At 33.7% G+C, this 14,877-nt stretch overlaps 1 protein-coding gene across 3 annotated transcripts in view; it reads left to right on the top strand.

The window, feature by feature from the left end:
- Positions 1-14,877, top strand: part of CCDC88A (coiled-coil domain containing 88A) — a 137,319-nt gene that overhangs the window by 44,854 nt on the left and 77,588 nt on the right. For all 3 annotated transcript variants that reach the window (XR_001145947.1, XM_004691409.2, XM_012731528.1), the window contains exons 7-9: positions 157-297; positions 4,322-4,494; positions 14,436-14,517. Coding sequence is in view for 2 of the 3 variants with exons in the window: in XM_004691409.2 (XP_004691466.1) it covers positions 157-297; positions 4,322-4,494; positions 14,436-14,517 (396 nt within the window). In the remaining variant the exon portion in view is untranslated. The remainder of the gene's footprint in view (positions 1-156; positions 298-4,321; positions 4,495-14,435; positions 14,518-14,877) is intronic.

Here is a 14,877-nt window from a genome sequence, read left to right as displayed (position 1 = left end):
GTTTTTTTAGAGATCATATTTGCTTTTCTAATTTTTATTATATTGTGTGTAATATACATATATATGTGATATATACACACACACACATATATAAACTAATAAAAATAGATTTTTAAATATGTTGTTTTTTAATTATTTCTTTTTTTACCCCCAAAGGTAACCCATAATCAAGAAAATGTGTTTGATCTGCAGTGGATGGAAGTAACTGATATGTCTCAGGAGGAAATAGAACCACTCTTGAAAAATATGGCATCACACCTAAGAAGACTTATAGATGAGAGAGATGAACATTCAGAGGTCTGTGTATTACTTTCAGTATGTTAATGAAATTTCACTTTTAAAAAAAGTAACTTTAGAGAGTTTTTAGAATTAATAGTGTTTCTTAGGGACAGGTAACAAAATACCTTACATGTATTTTTTTTGTATGCAACAGAGGAACCAGAAAGGACTTTTAAAAAGTCCCAAATTGCTATTAAACACAGTGCAATTAGGTTTTCTTCTCTTCTTTCCTTTTAAATTATTCTAAGTTAGTCCTGTGTGTTTTAGTTATCCCCAATAGCTTTGGCAATAGTACAGAAGTGTGAAAATGAAAATACCATTGATGTAAGTGGAAAAATCATTACCTTGAAGCATAAGAATTTGCTTAAGGTTAATTTCTTAGTTTTATTGCTACATTCTAAGGTTGGAAAAAATTGTTAATCAAAGGAGAATAACAGGTGTTTTGAATAAAATATTCCACCAAAGTTTTCAAATTATTATAGGCATTAAAGAGGTATGATTGTAACAAAAGAGAATTATAAGTTCCTTTAAAAGCTCTTTGCTTATTAAAAAGTAAAATTTCACCAGTTTTTTTTTTGTCTGTAATCTCTGAAAACAGTGTAATTTTTCAAGCAGTCTAGAATTCAGTGCATTTGGTGGTGAGTGATAATTTTCTTGATAATAAACCAAAGCATGCTGCCATTCAGGAGACTGTATAGCTTTGATCATTCCCATTTCCATGGAAGAGATAATTTGAGCTTGTTTATAGAGGATTTGATTACTGTTGATATTATGAGAGAGTATATAGAAAAGGTATATAAAAGAATGAAAGAACATATAGAAGAAATTCCTAAAGAATTTTTCCTAATTGTTCATTATCCCTTATAATCAGGGAAATGCAAATCAAAACCACAATGAGATAACTACCTCATACCAGTGAGTAAGGCACATGTCAAAAACTAATAACAAATGTTGTCGAGATTGCGGTGGAAACGGAACTCCTACATTGCTGGTGGGAATGCAAACTGAGACAGCCACTATTGAAAGCTATATGGAGATTCATTCCTCAGACTATTAAAAATGGAGTTAACATATGACCCAGCAATTCCTCTCCTAGGGAACTACCCAAAGGACACAAAAACATTAATTAATAAGGATACATGCATCCCTATGTTTATTGCAGCGCTATTTACAGTAAGTAAAACCTGGAAACAACCCAGATGTCCAAAACTAGATGATTGGATCAGGAAGATGTGGTATATGTACACAATGGAATACTACAAAGCAATCAAAAAAGATAAACTCATGCCATTTGCAGCAACATGGATGGTGCTAGAAGGGATTATATTCAGTGAAATAAGTCAGAAGGAAAAAGAAAAGTATCAGATGGTTTTACATATAGGAGGAATATAAGAGAACCAAATGAAACATAGAGGGGAAAAAGTATGCAGTTACTACAATATAGGACACAATACAACAAAAACCAAAACCAGACAGTTATAAACCCAGAGATATCCTACAGGGGGAGGAGCCAGAAAAGGATGGGAAAGAGGGAGGGAAGAATGTGGGGAGGACTGTGGTGATGACGGGAGGGGGAAGTAAACATTGTTTTAAAATGAACAATAACGTAAATAAATTAATTAATAAAAAATAAGAAAAAAAGATTATGTTTTTCTGAACAAAATTTTTATGTCTCTGTATTCAGTTCTGATAGGGATTTTTCACTTTTTCTTCAGGTAGCAAAAGAAAATACAGAAAGTAAATTAAAAATACCAGAGCAGGAGTTTAATTTTTAAGTAGTTAGGACACTGAGACCAAATGCAGAAAAGAGAGAATTAAAAACACCCCTAATATCTTTCAAACTTATCCTGAGAAACTTAGGTAATTTCATTTTTTTTTTTTTTAAAGCTGGCTCTAACTTCCCTCTGCTGTTACTCTTTTTTTTTTTTTTTAAAGATTTATTTATTTGTGCATACAGAACTGGGGTATAGGCCAGAGGCTCAGGGGAGGTGAGAGACGTCACCAGAGACAGAGTGGGGAACAGAACAGGCAGATCAACGAAGTACACTGCTGAGGAGAGCAGCGGGTGGGTTAGGAGAGGTCTGCCGCGCCATGTGGTCACCTCCGGGGCAGACGGGAATCGAACTCATGCGGAAGTGGCTTTAGATTCTCAGTGCTGTGCTTTAACCCGCTGCGCCACCAGGGAGGGCCTAGGTCATTTCATTTTTAATAGATTTATGAACCATATGCTGTCTCTTGTTTTTATATTAGTCTTTTCACTGCTTTATCTGTTTCCTAAAATATTCCTTTACTTGTATTTCAGGACAATAAGGATATTTTATTAAGGTCTCTTCCACCTTCTCCATAATTCCAAAAAAAATTTGGTTATTTTATAACTGAAGGACATCTACAAATTTTTTTTATCTAACTTACATGAAATGATTAATATGAATGAAAGAGAAGACATTTTGGAAAAGTGAACAAAATACATCATCTATGTCAAAACTTAAGGAATATAAAACACCGGGATTATTTGAAAAATTAAAGTTTATCATGCCTCTCTAAGCATTTTCATTTTAATTTGTTTTTTTTAGTAAGGAAAAAAATGGTGGGCTGATTCTCTGGACTCAAGTATTCAGGAAGCACATTGTTAACTGGCATAGACCCAATTTTAAGGGGAAGAATATACAATTTGTATTTCCAGTAGACCAAAAATATATGTGAAAAATTAACCTGTATCATTCAGTTGGATTGAACAAGTTCTTTCTTAGATTTTTCCCTTTAACTTTTTTTTCCTATTTTGATTAATTTTTTGTCATAATTGTTTCACTTCAATCTAGAAAGTATCATTTGGTGACCTATTTATAATTACTCTTCACATAGCCAGAGGTGCAGGGGTGATGAGTGAATTCACCAGAGATAGAGTGGGGAGCAGAACAGGCCGACTGACAAAGTGTACTGCTGAGGGGAGTAGCGGGCAGGTCAGGAGAGATCTGGTCTGCCACCCATGATCACCTCTGGGGCGGGGATTGAACTCATGCTGAAGTGGCTTTAGCTTCTTAGTGCAGTATTTTAACCTGCTGCACCACCAGGGAGGGCCCTACTCTTCACTTTTTTAATGATACTGTGGCACAAGTAATTTCTTCAGTTCTCTTCCTTTTACCAGAAAAATGGATGTTTTACTGAATTTATATCTCTATGTTACACAAATTTTGTGTCAAAAGGTTTTCACATACTGTTGCTAAGTCTATGAGAAGACCCATGAAGAGTCTGTGGAAAATGAACTAAAATGAAGCATTGTGATGTGGGAAGCAAATTGGAACTATATTGTTCCAATAAAGAAAAGACAAATAAGATACAGAGTCAAGAGACTGGCCTGGTGTCTTCTCATCGCCCCTAGTTAGTTGTATGATACGGACAAATTATTCTGTGCCTCAGTACCTTACCTACAGATTGAAGAAGATTGAACTAATCTTCTGAGGTTTAGGTTTGGTTCCTCTGAGGTCCCTGTTTATAATTCTAGAGCATTGTTGTCCAGTTCTGCAGTAATGGCAAGATTGTACTTCTACTCTATTCAGTATGGTAATGGATAGGTAATGGCTGTTGCACACTTGAAATGTGGTTAATGTGACTAAGGAAATTAGTCTTATTTTTAAATGCGAAATTAAACATTTGTGTTATTGTTTAACCATATTGGATAACATAGTTGTATATATATATATCATTTATTATTAATTTCTTATTGATAAATTTGTTATGCCTTTCCGGCGGTTGGTGTCTGGTGTAGTTATTTTACTGCAATCGATTTCTTTTGTTAACAAAGCTAGGAAGAGAAAAATACTGTCTTATTCTAATATTAACTATTGAACAACTCATCTGTGAACTGTTGATTGAATCTTTAAAAGATAATCATTAAATATTACAAAGTTAAAGTATTTTTTACCATTAAATTGTTTTTGATATGGTAGTACAATACCTAGATTCTAGGAACCATATTGATGTGTTTCATTCTCTGGCATGTAGAATATTAGAAGTGATTGTGTTTATTTCTCTATTTCCTTAGACTATCATAGAACTCTCTGAAGAGCGGGATGGTCTTCATTTTCTACCCCATGCCTCTTCAGCTGCACAGTCACCCTGTGGTTCTCCTGGCATGAAGCGGACAGAAAGTCGACAGCATCTATCAGTAGAACTAGCAGATGCTAAGGCTAAGATCAGAAGGCTTAGGCAGGAATTGTAAGTTGGTGATTTTCAAGGCTCATTGAGTTTATTTGGTTGCAAAGGTGACTTCACCAATATTTTTAGGCTACAGAATATAAATCACTGGTTCCCAGTTGCTATCCTGAGTCCAATTTTGACTTGTTATTTGCCAGAATGTGACAGATAAGGGTACTGGCATAGATTTTACAATTTAAATAATGTCCTTTATTGTGGATTTATGAGCTTACTGTCTTTTCAGTGTTAAAATATCCTTTTTTTTTATAAAATAATTCTTCCTTGATAAATTGCAGTCTGTTTATTGTCATATTTTTATATTTTGTAAAAATGTAAAGTGCTAGGAACCACTAATACATGTCAGTAAATTTAGCTCTTTTATAATGAGTATTTAAAAGACTGCATTGTTGACTTGCCATATTAAAAATGTGTTGTGTGCATTTCACCTGTATTTAGTAATTAATATACCTGAGTTGTGCACTTAGAAATGGTAAATATTTAAGTTGTTCATTGCTAAGGAAATTATATTTACTTAAATTTCCAATATCATTACAGAAAAGTCACACATAGGCATTTTTAGTGAATCACATACAAAGAAATGTTTATATGTATATATAATGTTTATATGTATATATAATTTTATGTACATATAAAGAAATCTCTGCTGGAGATATTTTATTTTGCATTTAAAAAAGAACAGAATTTTTATGCTTTGGCGTTTTTTCTTTCTTTTTGTTTGTTTTGTTGGAATTTGGGTTTTAGAGTGCAGATTTTAAATTTAAAGCCACAATGTAGCAATTAAGTTTATTTACAGATTATTTAAGCTTAAGAAAATGCTTTGAATACTGTGCTAGGTACAAAAAGTATACCATCTATAGGAAATTTGAAAACAAAAAATACAGCTTTCTTTGTGGATGTCTGCATTATTATGTATCTGTTGAAGTGAACACGCCCAGGATATTCTATAAACAGCTGCACCCAGCAAATTATGGGAAAGATTGCTGTTATTAGTTTGACTGGCAGTTAATGGATAGCCTAAACAGTGAACACTAGTTTGTTCCATATAATTTAGCGCAATCTTCTTCAGTCTTTAGATAAAGCATGCAATTAGAATTGCAGTGATGGCTGTGAATTTAACATTTTGCAATATATTAGAATTTGATTTTTTAATAAAATTTACTTGACCATGGAACGTATTAAAATTTTAGACAACTTTTGAAAATTTGATTTGAGAATGTAACTGAAAATTTTAATGAGCAAAAAGTACATACTAGATATAGCAGTTATTCCCAGTAATAGATATTTTATAAAATACTATCTAATATCCTTGTTACCCTTTGAAAATGTGTTTCTTCACAATTTTCTTCTATTATTTGTTGTAAATCCTTTTGTTGGGACAGATCTTTACTAAAGTGATGAAGTATAAAAATCATGGTGGACAAAAGTAGCTCAAGTTGCCTTATATATTATAGAAACTATATAAAAACTAAATGTAATGAGAACTGAAAATTAGTAACAGCCTTATTATTTATGGGTGTTACATAATAGTTGTTCCTGATTTATTAGCACACAGAATCAAAGTATTATTTGCAATTTAGGTGAAAAAAGTTAACCCTTTTATAATACAATTTCACTTCTGTGTAGTAGTTAACACTATAAGAACTTTCTTCATTATAATCCTGCCTGCCTTACATGTATCCCTGTTTTCAGAATTTTCCTTTCATACAAGCTATAAATGCTTTTTTTAACACCACCTCTGTGGGGTATAATTCATATACCAAAAAATTCACCCTTTTAAAGTGTAAAATTCAGTCATTTTTAGTATATTCAGAAGTGTGCAACCCTCATACTCTTAATTCCAAAGCATTTTTATTACCCCAAAAGAAACTATATACCCATTAGAAGTCACTCACAATCTCCTTTTGCCTTGGCTCCTGACAAATACTGTTTTCATACTTTTTGTGATTTGTTTGTGAGGGAATTCTTTCTTGAGCATAAAGTTGTCAAGGCTCATTCGTGCTATAACATCTATCAGTGCTTTACTCCTTTTTAATTGTTGGTTGTTTTCCATTATATAAATGATAGCACATTTTGTTTATCCATTTATTAGTTGAACATTTGAATTGGTATCTGCTTTTTGACTATTACAAATAATGCTGCTGTGCATATTAATGTGAGCCCTTTGGTTAGATGTAGATTTTTCAATTTTGTTACATGTTGTTGTTGGATCACATAATGACTCTTTGTTTAACCTTTTGAGGAACTGTTAGATTACTAGACTGTACCATTCTGCATTCTTATCACCAATGTATGAAGACTCCAGTTTTTTTATATCCTCACCAGTACTTGTTATTATACACCTTTTTGAGTATTAGCCATCCTAGTGGTTGTGAAATGATCTATCATTGTAGTTTTAACTTATGATGTGTGATAATAATGATGTTTAACATTTTTGCCTATGTTCATTGGCCATTTTCATAGCTTCTTTAGAAAACTATTCAAATCTTTTGCCCTTTTTTAAGATTAAGTTGTGAGTTTAAATTGTTCATTAATTTTTAGAGGTATAATTGACTTAGAGCTTTATATTGGTTTCTGTTGCACAAAATAATGAGTCAGCACTTGTATACATTGTGAAATGATCCCACAGTAAGTCTAGTTAATATGTATTACCATATATAGTCACAAATTTTTTTATGAGAACTTTAAGATATTTCAGCTACTTTCAAATATGTAATACAGAGCTATTAGCTATGTTACAAATTTGTCATCATGCTATACATTATATCCCCAATAAACTTGTACAACAGATCAGGGATAATGTGAAGTATGTATAGTATGCAATTGAAATTAAAAGTAGTTTTGATTTTTCAGAGTTGGGATAGGAAAAGTAGTATTAGGGAGGCTTTGTAGAAAGCTGCAATTCAGCTGATGTAAGACTGACTAGTTTGAAAAGGCTTAATTTAGTATTCTAAGGAGAAGGAACAGCAACAAGTTTAATAGAATAAGGGGCATGGCAAAAAAAAGTCAAGTTGAAAAATGATAAAGTGGATACATGGAAGGTCATGTATGTAGCACTTGAAATAGTGGATATTCACTGGGGAACTTTTGTATAGAAAAGTAGACACACTTAAGTACTAGGCAAATTAATTTTTTCAATTAATTCTGGAGGCATTGGGAGGTTGATTGAAAGAAAGTTCAGGCAAAAAGTGGTGTGGACCTGATCTGAGGTTGGATAATGTGAAGGAAGAGAAAGGAGGTAAGGGAGAAGATGGAGTCTTTGGTATAATTCCTAGTTTCCTGTAGTCACTACCTCTGTTGATGATAATGTTATTTACTCAGGGAATATAAGGAAGTAATAAGGTGAAAGTAAAAGTTAAGTTTAGTTTTTAGCATAATTAGTTTGAACTATGTTTGAAATCTTTCTGTGAAGATGATCATTGGATGAATGACTGTCTGCTCCATGTTGCAGAATAGAGAATAGTTGGGATCATGAAGTATACTGGTACAGAAAAATATGCAACTTCAAGTAGTAGTTGAAGTCTTGGGAGTAGATAAGATTGCCCAGGAAGAACATGAAAAGCATAAACATTAAAGAACTGTTTAATTAGTTAAAGGCAGACTAAACCATTTACCATGTTACCCAGTTTCTTCATCTAAACATGAGACTTACAATATACTCTAAAGAAATCCAGCATATAATCAAATGCATGAACTTTAGAGACATGTTGCCTTAGTGTGAATCCTGGCTTTTCACTCTTTTCTCCCAGTTTTTAGTTTGTTTTGGTAAGGTTTGTTTGTTTATGCATATAGAACTGGGGTATAGGACAGAGGTGCAGGGACAGTGAGAGGATTCAGCAGAGACACAGTGGGGGGCAGAACAGGCATATTGACTAAGAACACTACTGAAGGGTGCAGTGGGCAAGATAGGAGAGGTCTGTTGCACCATGTGGATCACCTCCCTGGCCTGAAATCAAACCCATGCTGAAGCAGCTGCAGCAAGCATCATAGTGCTGCATCACCAGGGAGGGTTGCTTTTCACTTCACTTCTTCTTCTTTTTTTTTTTTTTAAAGATTTATTTATTTATAGATACAGAACTGGGGTTCAGGCCAGAGATGCAGGGCGGTGAGAGGATTCACCAGAGACAGAGTGGGGAGCAGAACAGGCAGATCGATGAAGTACACTGCTGAGGGGAGCAGCTGGTGGGTCAGGAGAGGTCTGCATGCCATGTGGATCACCTCAGGGGCAGGCAGCAATCAAACTCGTTCTGCAGTGGTTTTAGCTTCTTAGTGCTGTGCTTTAACTCGCTGCGCCACCAAGGAGGGCCTGCTTTTCACTTCTTAATGAAGTTACTTAATTTCTCTGAGTCTGCTTGTTTTCCTTACCTGTTAAGTAGGAATAATAATTTTTACCTGCTGTAGAGTTTGTAAGTAACGTAAATATGTGAATTAGGACAATGTCTAATATGTAATTGCTTAATAAATGTAGGCTGCTATTCCTACTACTATTTTATTAGAGGGCTTTTGTGAGGATTAAGACCTGGCAACATGTAAAGTGCTTAGTGAAAGTGCCTGGCACAGTTAATGAACGCTTGATAATTGTTAGCTGAAAGATGGGTATATAAAACATGAAATCAACAAAAGGTAAGAGAATTAATATGTAGAGAAGCAGAAAAACTTAAGACTATGGAGTCATGGCTGCTAAACGAGAGACAGTGTGAAAAATAACTTTTTAACTATTAAATCATTTAATATTAAACAGTTTTAAAGTCTTCAAAAAGATAAAAAATTCCATTGAATTAAATCAGACAGTTAAGCCTATGGGAAACAATCTTAGAGGGAAGGTGTGAATGGAATTCTCATTGCTTAGATATTCATGGCTGTTTTATTTCAAGTCATACGTCACATACAGCAAAGTGAATTTCAGATGGATTAAAGAGCTAAATGTAAAAAAATGAAATAATGATGAAACAAGAAGACAAATATAGATGAGTGTGTATTCCCTGAGGAAGAGCTTTATGTGAAGCAAAAGAAGTAGTTTTTGAAAAGAAATTTGTTGTGATATACTTATTTTCCAGGAAATACAAATTGAAAACACAGTGAGCTATACCACCTCACACCTGTGAGAATGGCCCATATTTTAAAAATTAGACACAACAAATGCTGAAAAGGATGTGGTTGAAAAGGACCCTCTTTACACTGCTGGTGGTAATATTAATTGGTCCAGCCTCTATGCACTGGAGGACTCTCAAAACACTTAAAATGGATGTACCTTAGAATCCAGCAATTCCACGTCTAGGAACCTACCCAAAGAACACCAAAACATGAATTCTAAAGGAAACCTGTACTCCTATGTTTATTGCAGAACTATTTATAATAGCCAAGATATAGAAACAACCTAAAGGCCCCAGATAAATGGTCCTATATACACAGTAGACTACTGCTCACCAATCAAAAAAGATAAACTCATGTCATGTCTAGTAAGATAGAAGGAGTTGAAAGTGTTATGCTAAAAAACCTAAGTGAAAAGGAAAAAGATAAATATAGGATGGTTTCACTTATATGTAGAATATAGAGAAACTGAACAGAGGGTCAGGAAAAAGCCAAAACTTGCAAGCTAACCATAGGTCAGAGGCATACATACAGCAAGTGATAGGGAAGGAGAGAGGTTAGAATGGGAGGGAAGAGCACACAGGACTATGGAGATGGATCGCTGATGCTACGATGGAGGGAGAACTATAGGAACTACACCTGAGGGGAGAAATCAAATACCAAAATTAACAATGTAGAAAATAAATAATGAAAAAACATAAAAAGTGAAATGGTTGCTATAATTGTACAAAAAAGTTTAAATATGTAAACATCCAAGAAAGATAAAGGCACTTGACAATATTTCTCAAAGAGTTAAAACAATTTGCAGAAACGTCAGTAATTCCATTCCTAGGTTTATCCCTCAAAATTGAGAATAGGGATTCAAACATATACACATATTGTGTGTGTGTGTGTGTGTGTGTGTATAAAATTTGCTTTTTTACACCATTGTTCACCTTTTGTTGTCCCCATAAATCTCCCACCAACACATCAGTGGTGAACCATTACCATAATCCCCTTTGTTCGTCCCTCCCCTCTTTTCACCCCTGTGCCTCCTCTGCCTAATTGTTTTCTTCAAATCTACAGTCAGCTTGTAAATTCTGGCTTTTTCCTAACCCTTTGTTCAGCTTTCCTATATTTCACTTGTAAATATAAACATTAATTATTTTTCTTTTGCTTCTGACTTATTTTGGCTAACACAATCTCTTCCAACTTCATCTATGTTGCTACAAATGGCATGAGTTTGTCTTTTGATCACTGAATAATATTCTGTGTATGTGTACACAAACACCATACCTTCGTGATCCATTCATATATTTGGGGGCATTTAGGTTTCCATAATTTGGCTACTGTAAATAGTGCTACAATAAACATAGGAATACAGATTTCCTTTAGAATTTGTGTTTCTGTATTCTTTGGGTAAATTCCTAGGAATGGAATTGCTGGATCACAAAGTACATCATATTTAGTGTTTTGAGTGTCTTCCACCCATAGTGGCTGGAGAATCTGCATTCCCATCAGCAGTGTAACAGCATTCTTTTCTCCATATCCTTGCCAGCATTTGCTGTTTCTCACAGGTGTGAGGTAGTATCTGGTGGTTTTGATTTCTTTTCTCTGATGGTTAGTAATGCTGAACATCGTTTCATATACCTGTTGACTATTCGCCTTTCTTCTTTGGAGAAGTGTTTCTTGTTTGTTTTTCAATTTTTTAGCGTTTCTGTCATTTTTGGACTGTTTTTGCTGAGTTTTATAAGTTCTTTAGCTCTTTCATATCAGTTGTATGATGTGCACATATTTTCTCCCATTCTATAGGATGTCTCTGTTTTGGTTACTGTCTCTCTTGCTGTTTAGAATTTTTTAGTTTAATGTAATCCCAGCTGTTTATCTTCACTTTTTTTTTTTTTTTTTTTTTGCTTCTGCAGAAGAATCTTCAAAGCTTTTATTGAGATGAAGTGTTTTGCCTATATAGCTATGGATTCGGGTCTTCAAGTCTTTCATCTGTTTTGAGTTTGCTTTTGTGTTTGATGTGAACTACTAAGTCAGATTTCATTCTTTTGCTTCTGGTAGTGCAATTTTCCTAGCACCATTTATTGAAAAGAGTTTTTCCTTGTTCCAGTGTCTATTCTTTTCTCCTCTGACATAGATTAATTGCCAATATATATGTCACTTTATTTCTGGATTTTCAGTTCAGTTCCATTGGTCTGTGTGTCTGGTTTTTCCCCAGCACCATGCTATTTTGATAATAATGGCTTTGTAGTATAGTTTGAGTCTGAGAGTATAGTTTTTATGCCAAAAAGGCAGAACAGCTTTGAATGTTTGAGGTTTATTTTTATGATTCCATGTGAACTTCAGCAATATTAGTTCCATGTCAGTGAAGAATGCCATTAAAATTTTTATTGAAATTAAATTGAATTTATAAACTGCTTTTGGTAGCCTGGCCATTTTGATCATGTTAATTCTTTTCATCTATGAGCTGGAGATTGCTATCCATTTCTTTTGTCATCGTAGGTGTACTCGTATGTTAATATTAATTGCAGTTTTATTCCCAGTAACCAAAATGTGGAAACAACACAAATCTTCATCAAGAGATGATAGGTAAACAAAATGTGCTATTGAGCAAAAAAAGAAAACGTTATTCAGCCATAAAAATGAATGGATGAACCTTGCAAACAATTTATTAAGTTAGATAGCATTTGTCATTTTTGATTACTGAGTAATATTCCATAATGTATATGTACCACATCTTCTTGATCCGCTCATCTCTTTTTAGACATTTGGGTTGGTTCCACATCTTCCCTATTGTAAATAGTGCTGCAGTAAACATGGGGTGCAGGTGTCCTTTTGAAGTGAAATTGTTGTGTCCTTTGGGCAGATACCTGGGAGTGGGACTGCTGGATCAATATGGAAGCTCCATTTTTAGCAGATTGGGAAACCTCCAAACAGCTTTCCATAGTGATTGCAAAAAGATAAACTCATGCCATTTGCAGCAACATGGATGGAGCTAGAAGGGATCATGCTTAATGAAATAAACCAGGAAGAAAAAGAAAAATACCAATGGTTTGACTCACAGGACTGTAAGGGATCAGGAAAAAAAATGCAGTTATAATAAAGTAAAAACAAAAATCAACAAAACCAGCACATTCTACAGGGGTTGAGAGGGGAATAGATAAAAACAGGTGAGGGAAGAGCACATGGGACTATGGTGATGGCATATGGGTGAACTGATGGTAGAAAGTCTGTAGGGATTATAACCGAGATGAAAAAATGTACAAAATGAAGAATGATGTAAAACATATATATAAACAGAAAAGAATATATATTTCATGATCCCACTTAATTGAATTACTTTTTATAGGCATTTCATACAGACAACGGTTAAACTTAGAGATAAGGGGAATTTGAGTTATTATTTAAGGGGCAGAACTTCTGCTTATAGCAACTTAAGAACATTATGATGTAATTGGTACCATCAAATCATACATTTAAATGTGGTTAAAATTATAATTTGATGTCTGTATGTTATCACAATAAAGAAAGATTTTTAATTTTTAAAAAGGTACTTGAGGGCCCTCCTTGGTGGCACAACAGGTTGGAGCGCAGAACTGCAAGCTTAGCTGCAGCTGTTTTGGTGTAAGTTAGATCCCTTGCCCCGGAGGTGACCCACCTGGCAAGGCAGACTTCTCCTGGCCTGGCCACTGCTCCCCTCAGCATTGTACTTCAACAATCTGCCTGTTCTGCTCCCCACTCTGTCTCTGGTGAATCCTCTCACCACCCCTGCACCTCTGACCTATGTCCAAGTTCTGTATGCATAAATAAATAAGTCTTTTTTAAAAAAGATACTTGACATGTAAAAAATATAAGAATGATCTTTCAGATCACTAAAGGTTGAAGTTTTTATCAGAAAAAAATGTAATGATATGAAGAAAACTAAATTTGCATTTCTTAATAGCTAAATAAATACAAATTAGGACAGTAACAATTGTTAAAATGTTTCACACATAGGGATATTTTTACCTTCTGCATTGAATTAGTAATGACATTTCTGGGGGGCATTTTGACTATGTATCAAGTCTCTTTAAACCTGTAGTGTACTTTTAAGAATCTGTCCTAATTTTAAATTTTATGAGTTTATTTACCCAAACATTATTCATTTCAGTGAAAAATGAAACCTGTTTAAATAATGGTTCCTCTATCTCAGGGACTATTTTGCCCTTAAAAATTATAGTTTTCAAACATATGTATGGGGGATACATACAATGAACATTTACTTTTTATTATTGAGGAACAAGAAAGTGGAGAAGTACAACTTTTTAGAAAGGACTTGACTTTGAGGATCTTAGCTCTGAAGAGGATGTAGAAATTGAAATAAGCAAAAAATGGCATAAAAAGACAAAGAAATATTGTGGATTTTTTTTGTTACAGGAAAAAATCCTAAAGAACAAAAAGAATTTTAGGCTATTAAAATGTAAATGTTGAAAATAGTTTGGAGAGCCTCAGACCCAGGTAGTACTGTCTTGCATAAAATCTCTATAAACTTACTTGTCTTTGACTATATAGAAGAGAGGAAGGTGAGTGGGAATTAAGATAGGGGAAAGGTGTAGAGAAAATACATTTAATTTTTGAGGATATTAGTCCTTGAGATTAGCTTTTGGAGAAATTTGTCAGCAAGGGGTTGAATGATGACATTAAATATCTAAATTCCTAATCATTTCTTTGTCTTTGCCTGTGTATTGAAGATATAGCTAGTACTTTGTTCAGCTTGATATTTAGTAATTATACTACTTTTGTATTAATGCAGATAATGATCATAGTTTTTAAAAATAGTAAACCTTATTCTTTTATATATACATATATATATATTTTTTGCATTTAAGGGAGGAAAAGACTGAACAATTGTTGGATTGTAAACAAGAAGTTGAGCAAATGGAAATAGAACTAAAAAGACTGTCACAAGAGGTTTGTACCCTGGAGCTTTTATCATATAAGACTACTTAGTAATTGGAAATGCAATTTTCTCCTTAAAATTTATAACTTTAATCTTCATATTTTATATAGATAAATGAGATTACTGAGGATTAAAAAAAACAATGATGACTTCCCCAGTATTTTTTCTCTTCAAAAATACCTGAGCCAAAACTAGAAATAAGGGTCTTTCAACTTTCTTTTTCCAATCCAGTGCTGTACAAATTTTGTTAAGAGCTTGATTGAACTGAGGAAATTCCATTCCAAGTTTCTTTTTATGTTCTTTACTTCTCTGAACTTGAAAACTTAAGCAATACAGTTTTAAGCAACCTTACAGTAAATTGTATTGCTTAT

The sequence above is a fragment of the Condylura cristata genome, unplaced genomic scaffold (genome assembly GCF_000260355.1).
Source record: "Condylura cristata isolate star-nosed mole 26May11 unplaced genomic scaffold, ConCri1.0 scaffold00031, whole genome shotgun sequence".
In the NCBI taxonomy this organism is placed as follows: Eukaryota; Metazoa; Chordata; class Mammalia; order Eulipotyphla; family Talpidae; genus Condylura; species Condylura cristata.
This window is presented reverse-complemented; position numbering and strand designations above follow the sequence as displayed.